The 19,850-nt window shown below is 43.4% G+C and overlaps 1 protein-coding gene across 4 annotated transcripts in view; it reads left to right on the plus strand.

The window, feature by feature from the left end:
- Nucleotides 1-2,993, plus strand: part of ARHGAP18 (Rho GTPase activating protein 18) — a 95,347-nt gene extending 92,354 nt beyond the window's left edge. For all 4 annotated transcript variants that reach the window (XM_075414074.1, XM_075414073.1, XM_075414072.1 and 1 more), the window contains exon 15: nt 629-2,993. In XM_075414074.1, coding sequence (XP_075270189.1) covers nt 629-720 — 92 coding nt within the window. In that variant the 3' untranslated portion in view covers nt 721-2,993. The remainder of the gene's footprint in view (nt 1-628) is intronic.
- Nucleotides 2,994-19,850: the final 16,857 nt, after the last annotated feature.

Raw genomic sequence — 19,850 nt, forward strand, 5'->3', positions numbered from 1 at the left:
TGTGAGGGAATGGGAAGAGTACGCAGATCTTGATGGATCAGCATATACTGTTTTCATCGTAGCTACTAGACATAAATTAATGGCTTGTAATGCACCCAGAACACTGTGCTACTTTTCCCTCCTAGGACAGTAACCATTACAAGTGCTTTGCAGAACTGCTGACCAAGCAGAGCAGGACAGGGAGTAATGCCTTCTTAGCAAGGACAAACCTTGCTCAAACTTGCCATTTAAGAAGAGGAAAATAATCTGAAATTTTAAGGGGCTGCCATGCAAATGTGAATCCCTAGTGTTTGGATTTAACCACAAGAGGACCAGGGCATTGCTCCTTGTTTCCTAAACCTTCGCAGAGAGGAGCTTCCATCTGCATGGTCTGTGTGAAGAATCTGACCTAGAACATGCCACAGAGGTGGCACAGCCCCTACTTTCCTTTGTTCTTCCTCTGTCCCCTTCCTCCCAAAGACAGATGGGAAGGGTGTGAGCACTGCTGGGTTTTAGCTGCATTGTCCTTATTTTAATACCACAGAGAGGGCTTGAAAACCAAAATGGGATAAAACAGTGACAGGAACTTTGAAAATTGTTTCCTTTCTCTTTTGGTAGTGATGTAACCATGTATCTCTTCTGTTTGTAGGAGAACGCTGCCTTGATGATGATACCTACATGAAGGACCTCTACCAGCTCAACCCAAATGCTGAGTGGGTTATAAAATCTAAGCAGAACTAAGCTCCCAGCTAATGTCAAAAGAACAACCTGTGGACTTCATAAGGCTGAATGTTTCAAAGAGATACTGTGTCCTTTCAACATTCAACTGTGTTATATATATATTAATAGAACCTTATCCAGTTAAAAAAAAAAACAACAAACACGTGATAGAAATCCAACAGTGATTACCAGTAAATTTTCAGTTTTACTGACAGCAAAATTTTGGAGATAGCACAGTTTTCTCACTCATATTTGAAAGAAGTACCTTAAATATTTTAATGGCACTAATCTACCTCCCATCTGGTAGGTCTTGTTTCAGAAGAATTTCTTTTTCAAACAGATGTTTAACCTCTGTCATATTAGAGATCTAAAATCTGTTTGTGTAGAATTGTGTATTTGTATAGGTCTTTACAGTGCTAGTACACTGGAGAACCAAATACTGATCAGCACTTCTGAATGGTACAGTATTAAAAATACCTAAAACCAGTCATATGAATTTCCCAAGTAAGTGTGAAATTCACAGGAAAAAACTGCAATGCAATGTATTTTGTCTTTGGAATTCCAAATTTTGTCCACTTTCTAGGTAAAGTTCAATGAAAATTATTTAAAAACAACTTTGAAAATGCTTTCTATGCAGTTTTTTTTGCTAGATCCTTTAAATATTTTTTATTCTTATTCCAGTTGATTGTATTCTTGAGATTATTTAAAAAAAACAAAGACCGTGTGACAACGTGAGTCATTTTTAAGGCTCACCACTTTTGGCAGTGTCCTTTCTGGAATGCTGTCATGCACTAGAAAGACCTTTAGTTTTTCAGCAATGATGTGCAGCCATGTTACATACAGTGGTTTCAGGTTTTTAGGACATCTGATAGATTGGATTTTGTGAACTGCCAAAACCTGCCAGTTATGAGCACAATAAAAACTTCCGGGAAGACAAAAATAACTGTGGAGGGAAACTGTAGTCTAAATTCCATAGGTAGAAACCCACCAAACCTTATACTCAAAATCAGTGTAAAGGTCTACTGTGGAGTTCACACAGGCTTTTTGGGTATTACCTATCATCAGCTTTATATCTGGTCTGTCCTGGACGAGGCTAGAAATCAAGTTCTGATTTCCCCGATGCTGATAGATGCTGTCTACTGCAGTTAAAAAATTAATAGTCTGACAGTGAACTATTGCAAATCCTTCTCTTTGCCGGGAACGACTGAAAGCTCCCTGTGGAATTCACTGATAATGAATTATAGGCTGCCGTGGCTTGGTGCAGCAGAAAGAGCTGTGGACTGTAGCTCCAGAGCCCCAGACCCACAGCAACACTTTGGGCTTACTAACTTGTGTACCACTTTACAATTTATTTGTAAACTAGCTCAGCCATGCTTAAGTGCTCACACCTGCGTGCTGACTACCTGAAATAACTACTGTGAAATTATATCCTTGGAATGAAATATTTTCTTTCAATGCACACACAGAACTATATTGACCTCATAGGGAACATTCTACATACAATCAAGGACTGAATTACATTTTTTTTTAATGATCAAAGCTGATTAAACTAATAAAGGGCCTTTCTGCTGAGCTTTGGATGCAAGCCCTGACTGTGTTGTTCCCAAAGTAACCACTGGAACTCTCCATTTTGTATATAAGCAGTGAAACAGAACTCTGAAAGGTCATAGAAACATTAGACATCTACTGATTAGTTACCCACAGCATATGAACAATTTTTGGGGGTGTAAGTAATTATTGTTTTTTAAAGTCAAAGAGTGTCTTCATATGGAAAGGAAGCACTGAAGGATTCTCAAAAGTAGGTTGAATAAAATAGGAAATTGTTCTAATGTGACTGTACTGCCCTCAAAGCTCCTTCTAGATGGGTACCCCTACGTGGTAGAGCACTGTGTCACTACGGGCAAACCCTCTAAGACAAATCACTTCTGTCGGCAGAACAAACCACACTCCCTGTTCTTTAAATATAAGCAGTAGAGTAGAAAACCAGTACAACACTTAGGTAAATATTTATGAATCTAATTTAATAAATACAAGGGTTTTTTGTCATGTAATACAAAAATGATGTGTGTTTTCCTAATACATTATAGTTTTGTAAAAGATTAGTTGTTACTGCAACTCTAGATGTTATTTTAATCAGGAGAAAATTGCAGATGATAGGAACAGCTGTACAGTTTCAGTATAAAATTACAACTGCCCTGTGGCTATGATCTCTTAAATAACTTTGTTTCTGGTTTAGTGCCATTATCTTTTTTAATTTAAAAAGCTCTTTTATAATTAAATGTTGTTTTTTCTGACGTTTTTTCTCATTTGAATTCTTATTTGTATGTAAAACATACACAATGGACACTAAGCAATGATTATTTTTTAATTTCACTTTATGTATTTGCAGGTAGTCTGTGGTTTTGAGTACGAAAAGAGACATTGATAAGTTAGAAAGAGACTTGCAACATGAATGCTTGCTGGAAAAGGAAGTACTGACTTGTTTAAAACTTTGCCGCAATCACAGCACACCTTAGTTAAATCCATAATGTAACACTTACTGGGTATTATGTGGGGGAACAGCAACCCTCTCAGCATTTACTGAAAATACTGGCTCTTAATTTCTCATAATTAAAGAATTAAAGTAGGGCACAAGGGGGACGTCCAAAATGCATTCAGGTAAGCTGACAAGAATCTTTTATAATTAAGAAGACAACTGCTGCTTGGGTTGCTTATTCAGGGCGATTTGGCAGCTGATGACTTGGGAAACACATCCGCAGGTTGTTTTCACCCAGCTGACAGATGAATTGATTTAACGCTTAGTGTGCAACCCCATGCGGGCAGAGCGGTGGGGATGGGTTGGGCGCATCCATCCCCGCCGCTCTGCCCACGCTGCAGGACTGGGATGAGGGGATGGAAGGAGTGGGCGAGCAGGTGGTGGCCCCTTGCACTGCTGCCTGGGTGTTGCACAGCATGCAAGGATGGTTTTGTGCTCAAAAATAATCCTCCAACATATATCTGGGGGGGCAAGGGGGTAAGAGGGTCTGCAGTGCTTGCATGGGGTGCTGACACCTTTCTTGCACTGCCTGTCCTCTTCAAAGATCAAAGAGTTTGTGCTTGTCTGCCATAGTGTCCGGTACTTCCCCACCTTGCGTGAAGCGCACATGCCATCCGTGGATGTCCACAGGTGCTAAGCAGCAAGCTGTCATCCCTGCGTGACCAGCATCGGGGCAGGCAGCAGCACGGCAGGTTGTTCTGGTGAGGCTGCAGGGTGATGAACGCGTCTGGCTGTGGGGGAGCAGCGGCCGAGTTCCCTTCAGGCCTTTCAGTATGCAGTAGCATGACTGAGATGAGTTCAAGGCATAAGGGGATGTATTTTTATCCAGCGAGCATCGAAAGAGAAGGAAATGTTAGAGAAAAGCCTGCTTGAAACTTTTTCCAGCCCGTTATTTCTTTGCCGGATGTTCCTCTGAAAAGTAATGGAACTGTCCGATATGCTCTTTTACGAAGTATTAAGAGTTAAATTGCAGCAAAAAGCTAACCTGGCAAAAGATTTGCTACGTGAATGATTTCTTCTGTATCACACTTAAATGTATCTGACTATTAGACCTCTATCTTGCTTCTATTTCTAAAAAGTTGCAGCCATTCAAAAAGAATGTGTATGCACAAATTTTACAGCAATATTTATAATACTTATTTTTTATGCAGAGCAATGCTTAAGACCTTCAAACCACTGTGTTTGCACACAGACCACATCTGAGGCAGGTAAGTACTCATCATCCCCATTTACCAAATTTGAGAAGTGGTCATAAACAACTTGCCTGCAGCTAGAAGGGGTGAAATCAATCCCATTTGTAGAAACCAAATATCCTCCAAAAATTGTTTTAAAAATCGGCCACATTGCCAGTAACAGAAGTACAGCAATCACAAATATGACTTCAGGGGACCAAAGTATTAATAAATACAGTACTGTGGTTTTTAGCCTGGTTTCCAAAGGACAGGTGTCTGGGGTAATCTCGCTGCCTGTGTGTGTCTTCCCCTAATTACTTTTGAATCTGCTGGCAGACTTCAGTCATTTTTGGCAAGTGGAGCCGGGGGAGGGAATGTCTCAAAAATAATTGAGTTTCTACGAGCTGCATAAAGCGAGGCAACTGGAAGGGAGACACAGGCAGCACGAGTGCTTTGATCAGACAGAAGATGACAGCATGAACTCGGCCTTTATTTAGGCACTAGAACAGATGCGGGAGAGGGGATGTACATGGGCCCTGCCCGTGGAGGGAGGCTGCGCTTGGAGCTCACAGCCAGCCGTCAGGAATTGGCATCGGGCGCTCGGATGCCCAGGAAAGCACTTGCTTGTGTTGCCTTCTGAATCTTCTTTGCTAACTTCACGTGGGTGATCGTTGCTGAAGCTGCAGTTGTTCTCCTGGGCTGGCTTTTGTGGCGCAGCTTCCCCGCAGCTTCTGGGCAGTGCGGCTCGTGCCCATCCCGTCCCTTCGGACGGAGCACACACACGAGCACCCTCCCGGCCTGAGCTGCGCCTGCCGTTAACGGCGTAGGGACGGGCGGGGAGGGGGATAGTGGTACATCTGCCCTCTCTGCTCGGGGGGCTGGTGGGAATTACCTTCATCCTGGACAAAGACCAGGTCCAAAACCGGTTGGTATCCAAGGACTGCCTCAGATGCGGGTTTTAAACTGTAGTGGGAATGTAACTTGCCATTCAGGTGGTGATGGTGGTGGTGGTGGTGGTGGTGGTGGTGGTGAAGAATCCCCGCACATGTCACAACTCCTTGATTAGTCTCTTTTGGGATAACTGAAAGGATCTTCCTTCTTCCCGTGGTGCTGCAAGAGCAGTAACTCTCATTCACGCCGAGAGCCGAAGTCTCCGTACTTCACCTGCCAAACGGGCTTTCCCCTCTGCGTTAACCATGACACAATCACAGAATCACAGAATGTTCGGGGTTGGAAGGGACCTCTGTGGGTCATCTAGTCCAACCCCCCTGCCAAAGCAGGGTCACCTACAGCAGGCTGCAGAGGACCTTGTCCAGGCGGGTCTTGGGTATCTCCAGAGAAGGAGACTCTACAACCTCCCTGGGCAGCCTGTTCCAGTGCTCCGTCACCCTCAGAGGGAAGAAGTTCTTCCTCATGTTCAGACGGAACTTCCTGTGCTTCAGTTTGTGCCCATTGCCCCTTGTCCTGTCGCTGGGCACCACTGAAAAGAGCTTGTCCCCATCCTCCTGACACCTACTCTTCAGATATTTGTAAGTATATATTAGGTCCCCTCTCAGCCTTCTCTTCTTCAGGCTGAACAAGCCCAGAACTCCTCCTAACGCCCGCACGGCGTCACCTCCTTCGCCCCCGCAGCCGCCCTCTGCCCGTGAAATCCCGGGGAGCGGCCGCGGGCAGCCAGGCCTCTCTGTCCTGGCTCGGCCCTCGCCCGCCCCAGCATCGCCTCCTCCCGCCTCGCCTCCTCCCGCGGCTGCCGGGGCGGCGCCAGGTGGCGGTGTGGGGCCGTGCGGCGCGGTGTGTGGCCGTGCGGGGCCGTGCTGGGCAGCGTGGGGCCGTGCGGCGCGGTGTGCGGCCGTGCGGTGCTGGGCACTGTGGTGCCGTGCGGTGCTGTGCGGTGCCGTGCTGGGCAGCGTGGGGCCGTGCGGTGCCGCGCCGCGCTCCCTCCGCCCGCCCAGGGTCGGCTGAACGTGGGAGCTGCGAAGCGGAGTACATACATGTGATCATCTCTTGCCATATTTCCCCCCCCCCCCAGTATAAATAGTAGTGATTCAGCACCTTTTGGGGAAGGTGAGAATTTAGAATACCACGTACTCCTCTTAACCATCTCAGTATGTATGTATATCTGATCTGTGCTAGCAGTGCTGTGCGTGTCGCGGCCGGTTTTCATGCCGTCCCTCGTGTCGGCCGCGCTCGGAGCTCCCCGGCTCGCCACACCGCTGCACTTCAAGCATTTCCGCGGCGGCGGCGGCGGCGGCCGGTGTGGCAGCACGCGGCCCGCTCGGCTGAGCGGTGCGCGGGGCCGGGTCGCGAGGCCCGGCGGCTCTGCGTCGCGGAGCACCGCACGCTTGCGCGAGTTTCTGGAGGATCCCGTGCGCGTTAGCAGCGCGGTGCAGCTCTATGGCTCGCTCCAGGTGACCCAGAATAAACGAGGGAACACGTAATTGCTTGGAGATGTTTGAGGTTCTCAACCCTGGGCTGCGCTGGATCAGCGACTGGAAGCTGGTTCCTTGCTTACGCACTTTTTCCCCTAGTCTGAGAAGAGTTGCTTGATTTAAATCTTGCTTTCTGGTTTTGGATTAGCCTGAAACTTAGAGCATGTCTAACCTAATTTAGTTGTCTTAATTACATTCTAGTATGTTCCCATGTTGTGCTCTGTAAGTTATAAGGCAAAGGAGCTCCCAGGCCCTTGCTCTGGATGTCCTCCTCTGCTATCGTCTGCCAGCGGCTGTATTTGTAAATCTGGTTCCGCCTGCACGAAGGAGGTTTCTGTCAGCAGGAACCAGAGCCCCGGTAGGTGAAATGGAGTCGAGGCTCTCGTTGTGGGGCTTCGCGTATCTGCGGAAGGCAGAGCTGAGAGGTGCCCGTCTCAGCATCCCGGTCTGCCTCCTCCTCTTCTCTGCGTTGGTCCCATACTTACTCGGGACAGCATTTTCTTCTGTGACTGCAAAATCTTGGGGTGCAGCCAGGTGACATCCATCTGGGATGCGGGTTTCATTCAAAACGCTTGACCTTGAAATAAGCAGCATTTTGTGCGATACGATAAGGGTGAAACCTTACTGTGCAGTCTTGGAGTCCTGGCAAATATATCTGCCGGTGCTTTTAATGTGCCATTGTGAACCAGAAAAATAAAAAGATTTTTCTTCTCGTTGGCTTTAGCAGTGAGAGAACAGACAGTTCTGACTTGGTTAGGAGTTCAGATATGTGAAAATTATAATGAAAACTCAGCATAACTGGAATTTTTCTGTGTAACCACAGTGTGGGTGTTTTGAAGGTATATAGAGAATACACACGATTGCAATGTTCTTCCTCTTCATTTTTTCTGAAGAATTTCTAAGTTGCTTATATTGCATCTGTTTGCAATGTTTGTAAGAGGAATTGAGCTAGTACAGAAATACTTGCTAAGCCAGTGATAGACTGTTGGTAAAGCTAGGAAGGAACTATATTTCTGCCAAGACACCTGTGGCTGTGACACAGTGAATTCCAAAACCAATTACTCGGTTCTAGGAAAAACTAAATCAGCGCACAAACAGTTCAACTAAACTGCATAATTAGATATGCTGACCATGACAGGACTGGCATCCCAGATCCATTTATTAGGTGCTGTCTCACAAGTCTGTATACTGGTGAGATGCCCTTACGGTTACAAAATAATTTCCTAAAGATTACATTAAGAAATGCTGAGTGTGGGCAATACTAATTAAAGGGATTAGTCTTCATTTGCCTCTGCCTTTATTTTCAGATAATTTTAGCCCTCATACTCTTTTATAAAGCCCTTTAGTAATATTTCAGCAGTTAGTAAGACAGAGACAAAAGGTAAAGGTCCACCCTGTATGATGGTTTTGTCTGTGCCAGGGTGTTCCATCTACAGTATGCATAGAGCAAAAGGCCACAAATAATATTAGTCTGTGTAACCTCAGAAGGTACAGCTGATGGTTCAGATTCAATCACTGTGAATGCAGTTTGGGACTTTTATATTTGTTGCTTTATACTTAACACTGAATTTCATCTGTCATTTTTTCCCTAGTCAGTCTTGAGGTCGCCTCATGTATCAGGAGGTCCATCTGGAGCTCTCTGCATTTTGTTTCTTTAAAACCTTCTGTAATTCAGTATCAGCAACCAACCTGATCACTGAATTTATTCACCACCTCCACGACATCAGGTGTGTGTTGAACAGCATCGGCCTGAATGCTACGCAAGTGACCTGCCTGCAATGAGCCTCCGCATTCCTGCCTTCCCTTTATCACCTTTTAAACTTGTTTATCCATGTAAGCACCTTTTTTTTTTTTCCCCATGACAACTTAGTTTCTTAATTAAGACTTTTGATGTCAATTATTTTTTGGGTCCTTATCCACATGCTTATGAACTTCCTCAAAAACTCCAATACATTCATGAGTCGTGACTTTATAAAAGAACTGTGTTATCTGCAGTAATGGATTACTACAGTTCACAATTCAGCTGTGTCATACTTGAGTTCTGTTTAATTGGTGGTTGAAGACTGTCTGGTGTTGGTAACTAGCCAGTGTTAATCTTCTCAGTTTGTGTTACAACTTTTTACTGACATTCAGTTTGAGACAGTTCCTCCGGAGTCACTCCTGTAAATCCTAAAGAGATAATATAGATGCAGAAAATTAATCTAGTTTTTCTGTTGTGGTGTCTTCTTTGGTCACTCCATTTACAAGTTAATTATTAGTCCTATAAATTTCTGGCAAACCTTCTATTCCTCAGAAAAGAAAAACTGGTTTTATGCTCTTTTAATGAGTTGTTCCTCAAAACACTTTTTTGGACTGCTCGCTATAATGTAACATAAAATATGACTGCATGTGGGTGTGTTGTGTTTTGTTTTGTTTTGCTGTTTCCTACTTGGACATGGCTTTAAAGATTCAAAGACTACATTTTTGTAGAATGATTAAATAACAAAAAGGTTAAATATTAATTCAGTGAACCTCCACTATAGTGTTTTTGCCACTTGCAAAATCTTTAACTGTCATCTTATATCTTTGGGGATTTTTTTTTAATAGGTTATTTTTAAAAAAAAAGAATTTACTCTTACTTAAAGTAAATGTGATTATATGAGATGGAGATGGCGGCAGGTACTGTTGCTGCTCCTGCAGTTTGGTATCTCTGGGGCCTGGTAGAAGGAATCTCTACAGCGTTTGGAACCAGATCCTGCATGTTCCTCAGAACCACATCAGGAATTGCTTTTTCTCTTGTGCATTTCCTGAATAATTGCCCTGTGGGGCAACTATTTATGTGTTTGAACGTGTAGCTTCGTATCTTACAGCACATATGCACCCTAAGCAGGGATAGTTGGCATCTTCCGTTGTTCAGCTTGCAGCCTCTCTGATCTCTAAGCCTCTTTCAGTATATGACCCTTGTTGTTTTGCTCATGGTTGGTCCCTCGTACCACGTCCTTCCTCTCTCTGCCTAGAACTTGAGTGTATTGGGAACCTGTGTTTCTCACAGGGAACCTGTTGTTTCTCTGCACATGCATGTCTCACTCCCTCGTATCTATTAGTTTTCTGCAGCCTATCAGTCCCTACCCCCATGTGTGTGATGTACCCATCATGGTAATATTCTTCATCAAATCCATGTGTCTGTGTATGCGTATGTGTATATATACATTAAAACTTCTAGTTGTCTTTATTTTTAATTTTTTTCCCTCTCCTGTTAAATGGCACTCTTCTGCCTCACTCTTTTACTTGCCTTTATTTGGAATTATGGAGCCTTTTTGTAGGTGACGTATTTCTGAACAGCATGCTCTTCCGCATCAGCCTTTGATTTAAAATTCTTTGATAACTCTAAAAGTGATAGCAACGTGGTTCTGTATTGGCTTAGGTGAAGAATATCCTTCTTGTACAAATTTCCTCTCTTCCCTCTGTTCCAGAAGTTTCCTCAAATGCCGCTGGATCCACACCTTCTCTGCCACTTCTGTACCAGTGCAATGGTAGGAGCACTTCAGAGAACACCACTACTGACATTGTGGCCTTTAACTTCCTACCTGTTCGTCTACTCTCTTGTGTAGGCAGACCATAAAACCAGATCCACCCCCCTCATATCTTTCTTCACAGCTTATGAGCTCACCTATTTTTAACACTTTAGGCCAGTCGGTATGCGGGGATCCCTAACTTCACAGATGTGAGAGGTTTCAGTGATAGTTCACACTGTGGCCTGTCCCTCTCCTAACAACTAGGATCACTGTCCTGACCTCATTTAGGGACCCACTTTTGTTTTCATTCCCACCATCGGACTTCTTGCTACATCAGCTTCAGCGTGGAGGAAGGAAAGCACGAGGGTCGTTAGCAGTGTCATCAGTGCCTCTCTCTGTCCCCAAGTTCCTCTCATCTTTGTCAAAGACATGGGATTTTTCTCTGTGTGCACATCACTTGGCTGCAGGGCAGACAATCATATGTGTGACAGTCATGCAGATGTCTGGCAAACCTCCTACCTCTGGATTGATTTGTTTTGTGTGATATCCAGCTGATCTGTACCAGCAGACCTATTCAGTTTCTTCCTTTCCTCCACCATGTGGTGTCTGTGGCTTACCTGTGACCAGCGGGGCTGCAGGAGTGGTGACTTCGTGTTGTGGTGTTACCGGTCAGCTGGAGAATAATCTCTGAGCACTTCAGATGGATTCAGTCGGTTTCTGGCACCTGGGTAGGCATAGAGCTGTCGTGACACGCAAGTTGCTGCTTACCTGAATTTTTTGGTCTTGCAACCAAGGAAGTTGCTGGTGCTGACACTGTTGGATTGCTGCAGAGCCAAGCTTCATGTCTAGCCCAGACCCTGCAGAACCCTAGGGTCCTTGAGCAATTGCTGTTATTTCTTGTCTCTGAGCTGTGCCTCAACTGCTTGTCTTCTCCCTTCTGCAGTGGACAGGGTTTGTGTTTTAAGGCTTCTGCTATCATTAGCATTTTGAATATTGTTTGTAGGATCAGCAGTGCTGACCTGCTCCTTCGTGCTCTTACAGTATGTACCACACAGTAAAAGGAGTTAGAGTGTCTAAATCCCTGTGGAGTTTACCTTTGAATGCTGCATTAGTAATAATACAAAAAAAAAGTAAATTTTGCTTCAGCCACATCAATGTAGCTCTAAGACCTTTCCATTCTCTTCTAACACCTTCCCTGTGGTGTGCTACTCAAAGGATATGATTGCTACCTGTGGGCAGCTCTGCTTTTCTTTACCTTTTAAATCTTTTTCTTTAAAGCTTTGCAGCCAGTCTCTGTTGGATTCCTTGTTGGAGTGGGTCCCCCTTCACAAAAGCACATCAATTCTGTCATGGAATTCAGGCAAAGAAAAGGTGTCTGGGGCTCTGACACCGCAGCAACCTGACAGTTTATGTCAAGGTGTGCTTTGGTAAACCAAGGCAGGAGGAACTGTGCTCTCTACATAGCATCTTATAATTCCTGTGCTTAATGGTTAGCAAAGTACTTTTTTGGGTTTTTTTTCCCCTTCCCCCCTGTGCAAACGGTTTTGGTGCCTCTGAGACGGAAGTTTTTCTGTCCTTACAAGCTGTATCAGAAGCCCCAGTGCAAGTTTTCAACCACAGACTCCTTTCCCTTCCAGGGCTCACCTCTCCTCTGTACCAGCTCACTTGCAGGGCTCCAGGTCACATCTGAACCTGCAGAAAACCTTGCTGTCTTCCTCCGTTTGCTGAGAGCTTGCCCCGAGGGCTTCTGCTGCTCGGACTTGAGAACCAAATGAGCAAGAGAGAAGTGAATGCCTGTTTTCTGGCTTCTTTTTGAGAAGAGAGAGCGTCTCTGGAGGGTCAGTACTGTGCCCATCTTGTTGCTGCAGGGTGTGCGTGTTTTGACGGGGTACCTCAGACTGACATTTCAGAAACTGAGTCTCGTTGGACTGTTGGCTTTCTTGGCAGGGTTTTGCTCTGACCCTGCTGCTCTGCTTCGTGACAATCTGTCTATTAATTGCTACTAAAAAAGAAGAAAAAAAATCCTGATGGAATGCAACGTTTTCCCTTCTTGGACTGTTTGAATCCTAATGTGGTATTTCTTTGTGTCCCTCCTGTTCAGAAACAGTTTGTTTTCTTTCCCAACTGCTTCTGTTGTCTCTCTTTCCTTTCCTTCCACCCTGTTCGTCGTCTTCCAGTCCACCCATGCTGTCCCAGCATCCCAGTGACCTTGAAGGCAGCCGCGCCGTGTGAAGAGGGTCAGCTATGCACAGGTCTTCACTGTAACTCCGCAGTTAAGCTGCTGCAGACACTCAATATATTCAGGCTCACAGACACAGGAAAACACTAGCTGTCGTGTCCATTTAGCTTTGTCGCTTCATTCTCCTAAATGATCATCCAAAGACCTCCTTAGAAATGTTAAACAACTGCTGTAATTACCCAGTCTTTCTTAAATCCTTTTTCATCTGTGTCACACTTCCAGCAAATGCCATTCATTTCTGAATGAAACAGCATAGGTACAAATGATCTTTTCTTGAGCTATTAATTTATTTCTCCTCTGACCTTTTGTATCACTTTTAAGTATTTATGGTGTCAGGAATGCCTTTGCTCGCCACGTTTCAGTGCGGCTTTTATCTGGTTTTGGCTTCATTTAGTTTAATTGGTCCCCTATCAATGCGCCTTCTGTCTACCCTTTGGCAAGGGGGTGTGAGGACAAGGAAATAGGAGTTTTTAGTTTTGGGTACAGATATGAATCTCAGCAGTTACAGTAATGGCCAGGTCTCCAATACAGAGCCCTAATTTTACCTTTATGTTTAGTGTAGAAATCTGGTTTAGCTGGGAGATGTGCAGCAATTTCAGAAGACTGAGGGCAATTTGATGCAAAGCTCAGAGAAAACTATTAAATCTATTTCTAAAGTAGAGATCCCTGCAAATTTACCCTAAAATAGCATTTCCTTGCGTCCCGTCCCCCAGGAACAGCTTGTTGTTATTCCCCTTCAGACTGTCCTCAGAGTGTAGATAGCTGCCTTTGAAAAAAACAGAAAAAGTTGAAAAAGTCTTATATCAGAAGAACAGAAAATGTGTAGTAAGCAGAATTATTCAACCTAATTGCCTCTGGGGTCTCATTGAAGTTTATTAAGGAACAGAAGGGCCAGTTCTAACTTTTATGGGCCAGATTTTTTTAAGAATTTAGTAAATTATGTACTGCCTTCCTTGTACCAAATGTGTTACAGTGGAAACTTGGTTCTGCGTGTGTAGTTCGTCCCTGTTTTCACCACCAAGGGCATGATCCTACATGCTGGTTAAACAGTGATAGCTAAACAGTGAGTGACTGGCTGGCAAGCAGTCACTTAGTTACTCTTTGTAGCAATGAACTTACAGCAAGCAGCACCTTTTTTTTTTTTCTTTCTCCTCCTTGCATTTAGCAAATTATTTGGCATAACTTACAAAAAAAATTCACAAGAAAGTTTAAACTTTATATTGATTTGCTTTTGTAGTTGACATGTGGAAAACACTTCTGTTTTGTGTCATACTGGAGTGTGTTTCGGAGCTGGAGGCAACTAACTGGTCAAAAAATTTCCAGACAGATACTTGAGCACGTTTTTAAACGGTTACTTTTTCACAAGGTCTGTGCCCTTACCTCTAAGCTGCCCTTTGATGTTTGGATTTCCCATTATAACAAAATCTATTAAAAGCAAATAAAAAACAAACCACCCACCTGTATTGCTCAAATATCAATGCTACCCTGCAGTCCAGAACTGCGCACTTTGAATAGCCTGCATGGCAGAGTGAGTTTCTAGTTTTCTTTGCTCAGCATTGTAGAAAATGAGATTACATCGCAGTTCTGTAGGGCAGAAAAAGATTTAGACAAAGATTTATGCTGTGAAATGTAATCCAAGACAAAGCATCCCCTTTCCTTGTTTTATAACACAGGGAGAAGGGAACATTCAGTGAAACTGAACTCTGTCTAATCAATATCTATCAACATCTGAAATTGAATATTTATATAAATAACAAGGCACTGATGATGTAGCAAATGAAGTGAAATTTGAACTGGCTTGTTACATGGTTTGGACTGAATGTTACCTTGTTCAGCTGGAAGCGACAGCAGCCTGATATTGGACCTTGTTTGCTGCGAGCTGAACGAGGTCGCCTCTTCAGAAAGACATGTAGAGCCTGGAGGCTGGTGTAGTTTGTTCAGTTAAGAAGGTGTCCTCCTTGCTCCCTCTGAGCCTCGCAGACATGTAGGGTGCACCAGAACCCACACAGAAGGAAGTGTTTTGGAATAAAAGCTTTGGGAGCAATGAAAACAGCTGGGAGACATGGATAAAGGTTTTCTTCTGATTTCATAAACTCTTTTGGGTTGTATGAGTATCCCAATGGGAATAATTCTTTTCCTGGGAGATGGAGACAAGATTTCCATAGCTTAGCAAAAGACAGGAGGCGAGGCCAGTCTGTGGGAGTGTCTGCTATATGTGCTGTGTTGAAGCTTCAGAAGAGAGCTCCTTCTGCTTTTTCGGCTGGTATGAGCCACTCTGCAGTTGTCAGAGGTACGTCTGAGTTGAGTCGTCCGTGGGGGCCCATGAATCCCCTGTAAGGCTTTTGCAGTGTCCTTAAACCTAACGTATCACTGATATATCTGTGGCTGCTCTCTGAACACTGTTAGAGTAGATGGAGCTTGACTGAAAATGGCAATTCCTGTGTTCTAATGGGCTGCTGAAGCCTCATTCTCCAAGAAGTGAGGAGGTTGGTAGAAATTACGAACTATATTGGCAATGGTGTCAGGGGAAAGATGAGAGCCAAGCTGAGTTCACAGACCCTTCGGAGCAACGTGACCTAGGTACAGTCACAGTCTTCTCACCTGTCTGACCTGACCTGTCTGCCTTGGAGTAGTTGCAGGGGTCCACTGGAGGCACTGAGAACTACCAAACTCTAAAGGTTATGGTAGAGGTGGGGACAGCATGTATTAATCAGCACGTTGTAGGACTTGCAGTCTAGGGTAAAACAGAATGCCCCCCCCCAACAGAGGAGCAGTGTTGGGTATCAGAGTGTCTCGGAAGGGAAAAACATTCATGCTCTCCAACAGTAAAAATACCTTGTAACAACTTAATCAGTCTGTTCTTGCCTCTGCATTTATATGCATGAAAGAAGGGAGATTTATGAAATGCACACTGTATAGTGCTTTGTTGCGTATTGGTAACACTTGTATTAGTAACACTTTCCAGATCTTCATCATTAGACTGGATCAAGGAGCCATAACACAGAGGATGCCATTGATAACCCTTTCTACCAGTAACCTGGTCTTGCTGCGATTGCACTTCAGGGCGGGTTGAGTTACAGCTTTCTGTTCAGGAAAAAGAGCTAAGATGCAGGATAAGACCGAAAAATTCCTTCTGCTAAGATTTTCAGACACCAGCTTGCTTAGAAGTGAATACAAAAGAGTTAGAGCATTACATTTATTCAGGCTTGTAAAATTTCCCTCATGAATACAATATTCACCAACGTCTGCCAGCTCTGCACCTTTCCTGGTCCTTTCAGCTCCTTAGGAAAAAAAGGGTGAGATGGTCAGAAAAAAAAAAAATTATTCAAGTATTGAATAAGCTCTAGCTCATTCACATAAGGATTTGCCATTTCTTTAAAGACGTGAAAGCTGTGCTAGCCTTTAATTCTGTGTCTGAGATGCCTTGATTTGCAGCAGGGAACAGAGCGGATGTATAGTTCCATTTTTTTGTTAATATGGAGGTTCTCACTGGGTGCCAGTGAACACCAGGCTGAACATGGACCATGAAACACCTTAAAGATGTAGTGTCAGTAAAGGATGTTTCTGATACAATAATAAGTGGAATTCCTTAGGTTTAAAATTATACTGTAAGTCACAGCCATTGAGGAGACTTTACAGCATTCAAACTGCTTGTCTTTTCTTCCTGATGTAGTTGATGCTATCCTGGTAGTCTCTGTGGGTATGGTTCCATAGAGAATTTCGTAATGACTGCTACTTCCAGCTGACAATCTGGTATGTTTATGCTACAACACTAAAGCGAGGCAGATAACCCTATTTGCTGCTGTATGTGTTAATTCTATTTTAGTGATGAAAGATGTGATGTACAAATATATAAAGACTTCTAGTACCATCTGACAGTTTCTAAAAGTTGGGTAGGGTGACAGTTGGAGAAGATATACAAGTATTTGTGTATCTGAAGCATGTAATCTTTTTTGCTTCACAAAAGTGTTCCTGGCCTTCTTCACTTGTCATATAGCTATTTCTATAGCTAGAAATGTAAAGTACACTGAAGTAAGTATTATTTTGGTAATGTCTGACCCAATGTGACTTTTCTTATGGAGTATTTTTCTTACTTCCTTGTTATGTGATAGCGGGTGCTTGTGATGAAATTCTATCCACTGTAAGTTTACACACTTTCCATGTAAGATGACATGAAGTTTTCTCTTTTGGCCACTATTCGAATGAATTTTGCAATCTGTTAACAAGAAAATTAGTTTCCCTTGCTTGAAGTCATTCATGGAACAAAAAATATTGAAATACGCAAGAGAATCATTGAGAAGATACTGCTTACAGACTATTTGCTTGTTTGCTTTCTGCCACTGAAAGATGAATCTAACTTTTTTTTTTGAAAATGCATTTGTATTTCTTCTAGTAGCAGCAGTAAAAAAAAGCCACTACTCGTTAGTACCTATTACAGCAGAACAACTTTCTTCCTGTTTAGAAATTTTTTTTTAGACTAAAATAACTGCAGGTGAGGACTAATGAATTATTCCAAACTTTCACTTCTGCACATATGTCATCCAGAAAATAGTTTATTATTTTCAATTTCCATTAAACAGTCTTCGACTTTTTTTTAAGAACTAAGAAGGCTAGAACAGTCTAGCAACTGCTGTCAGGGGAGGAAGAAAGCAGACTGCACTCCTTGCAGGAGGGGAAGACGCTCCCCTGTGCTGCGCCCGGCTGCACAATTGGGTCCCAGTCCATCTTCTGATGCTTCCTGAGAAAGAAGCACCGTGACAAGCTTAACATGTGCTGTACATACCATACTTACACCTTTGTCAGCTGGCATTACTTTAAACAAGCTTATAAAACAAAATCGAGGGATTGAATAGAGTGTCTGATAGTGAACTGCAAGAAGGCAATTTAGAAATGCAGTAATAAAATGGTTGCAGCTGACTGGAGCCTTGCTTGCAGTGAATTATCTCAAATATATTTGCCTCTTCTGACTCTACAGTGTTTCCTCTAATTACATCGTTGCCTGGAAGGGACAGTAGTTCACTATCAGCTTGTTCAAACTGGGTCTGGAGACAACATGACAAAATGTTATCTTCCTTACAGTGAAAGAAGCCAGCTAGAAAAAAACACCAGTTCCTTAATGCAGTTGCTCATTACCCATGAAGAGAATGATTTTATCTATATTGCTACAATGGTTGACTTCCACGCACTCGTCTCTCCAGTCGCATTAAAAGGGCTTCAAGGCAAGGGAGCAAGTGATGAATATTTATTCTGAAACAGCACTAACTGTAAGCAGATCAGCAAGAGACAGACTGACAAAATTCGTATGTCTAACTGCTGTGAAAAACGAAGAACATGCACCTTTGCTAAAGAAGTTCTCGTTCACTGCTGTAGACAACGTCTGGTTTTGAGGGAAGGAGCATGGGGAAAGAGGGGGTTGAACTGGATTTACTTCATATTGTTTTTTAAGCTGACATCACCCTGTACCAGGCAAGCATAAGAGGGTTAGCAGTGTATGTGGGCCTTCTTTAGTGACACTTGGTTGACAGCTGTCTTTCCACAATTGGAAAGGGGAATGTGAGATTATATTTGATCTCTGTGTGACATAAGGTTAGATGGTTACGATTTGTCTGTGTTCTTGAAGAGCCTGTGTAGCTGATGATGGTGTGCTGATTGCAGTGTTGGCAGCAGTCCCGAAGGAAGAAACGGTACACAACATCCCCCATGTTAACAACCCCCTGAAAGTCTCTGGCTATGTCATCGCTTCAGTGAGACCCTGATTTCTGGAGATGTACCTGGGCTGCATCTAATCTGGCATTAAAAGCAGTGGTAACTGGTAACGTGGATGCTGTGCATGTACGGGGTCACAGCTGAGTCTGTGTAGTCCACACTGAGACCTCTTCATGCTATTCTCTGCTGTTTCTGTGCATCACGGCCAGAGCTTACATGCCGTGAGCGACTTCTGGCTTCGCAGGGCAGTTGTAGATCACACAGCACTTTCTTTAGTATCTAATAGGCACGATAATGCCAGTGGAATATACACTTGAGGAGAAAACAAAGTGATTAGACCACTACGGCTCATTTTTGATTTCTAGATCTATGGCACCCCTTGAGCTCCAAGTGAGTTGTTTTTGGACAGGTGACTTCTGACAGTGGTAACTGGTTTTCCATGTAGGGTGGAACAACTGCTGATGGGTTTCGATAAACCTCTGCCTGCACTGGAATTAAAGCAGTAACACCACCGTGGCTTTCTTTATGGCTTTACTTGTTCTTTGCATCACTTCATTCCTCAGGATACAGCAAATTAATACCTGAATTTCCTCTAGTGCCCAAGCTATCCTAATTGTAACTGGAACAAACCCAGAACTGAAAGTCATTTAGACTGGGGACTGTGGAAGATGTGATTAATCCTGGATCTATTTCCAGTGTGTATATTCTAGTACACTACTTACTGGACTATAATTTCTGTATAAAGACAATGAAAAATAAAGGGAGTGCTCAGTATAGAAAAGTACTACATTTTATAAAAAAATCTTAAAAAAATTAAAAATATCAGGACCCAGACCAAGGAATTAATTCCATTCACAGTATTTGGAAATCCTCTTCTCCCTCGTTTACCAGGGAAGAACCTTGCTGAGTGACCTGAGCTGTTGCATCTGGATTCATGTGCCTTTTTTAGGCAGGGAAGGCATAGGAAATCTTAACTGGAAACTTAGCAAGAAAATTGAACAAGATGTGTTCAAAGATCCTAATTTTAGTGTTTTAGATACCTACAATTTCAGTCCAGCAGATAGAATTCCCTTGGTGGCTGCTGTTTGAAGAGATGCTTTCTTAAAGTTTTCTCTGCTGCCATTCAACGTTGCCTCCTGCCTTATGTCCTGTTCCCTCGCATGCCTGCTTTTACAGCGTCCCTTTTTTTTATCTCAGTTGTTCAGTGAGGACTTTTCATACAAAACACTGACCACATGCAGAAATCTTTATAAAAAGTCTTGCCTTTTGGCAACTTTTTCTTCTACCAAGGAAGAATTTGCACTGGATTCCTGATGTTGTTGCAAAGAGTGTGCTATTACCTGTTCTTAGCTGGCAGTCATCCTACAAGCCCACAGTTCCCCACATTTAACATCAGCTGCCATTAATCCTTAACAGAAATATGAAAAAATTAGTAGTTGTTGCAAAGCACTGATAATTCCTAGACCCTTCATGTGCTTGTCACCTGCGCTAGGGAGGGTCGAGACCCCATGCAGTACCAAATTATGTCTAAATCACAAGACACCCTTCCTTTATTATTGCTATCACTGTTCAGGG

This window comes from Opisthocomus hoazin, chromosome 2, assembly GCF_030867145.1.
Source record: "Opisthocomus hoazin isolate bOpiHoa1 chromosome 2, bOpiHoa1.hap1, whole genome shotgun sequence".
Lineage (NCBI taxonomy): Eukaryota > Metazoa > Chordata > Aves > Opisthocomiformes > Opisthocomidae > Opisthocomus > Opisthocomus hoazin.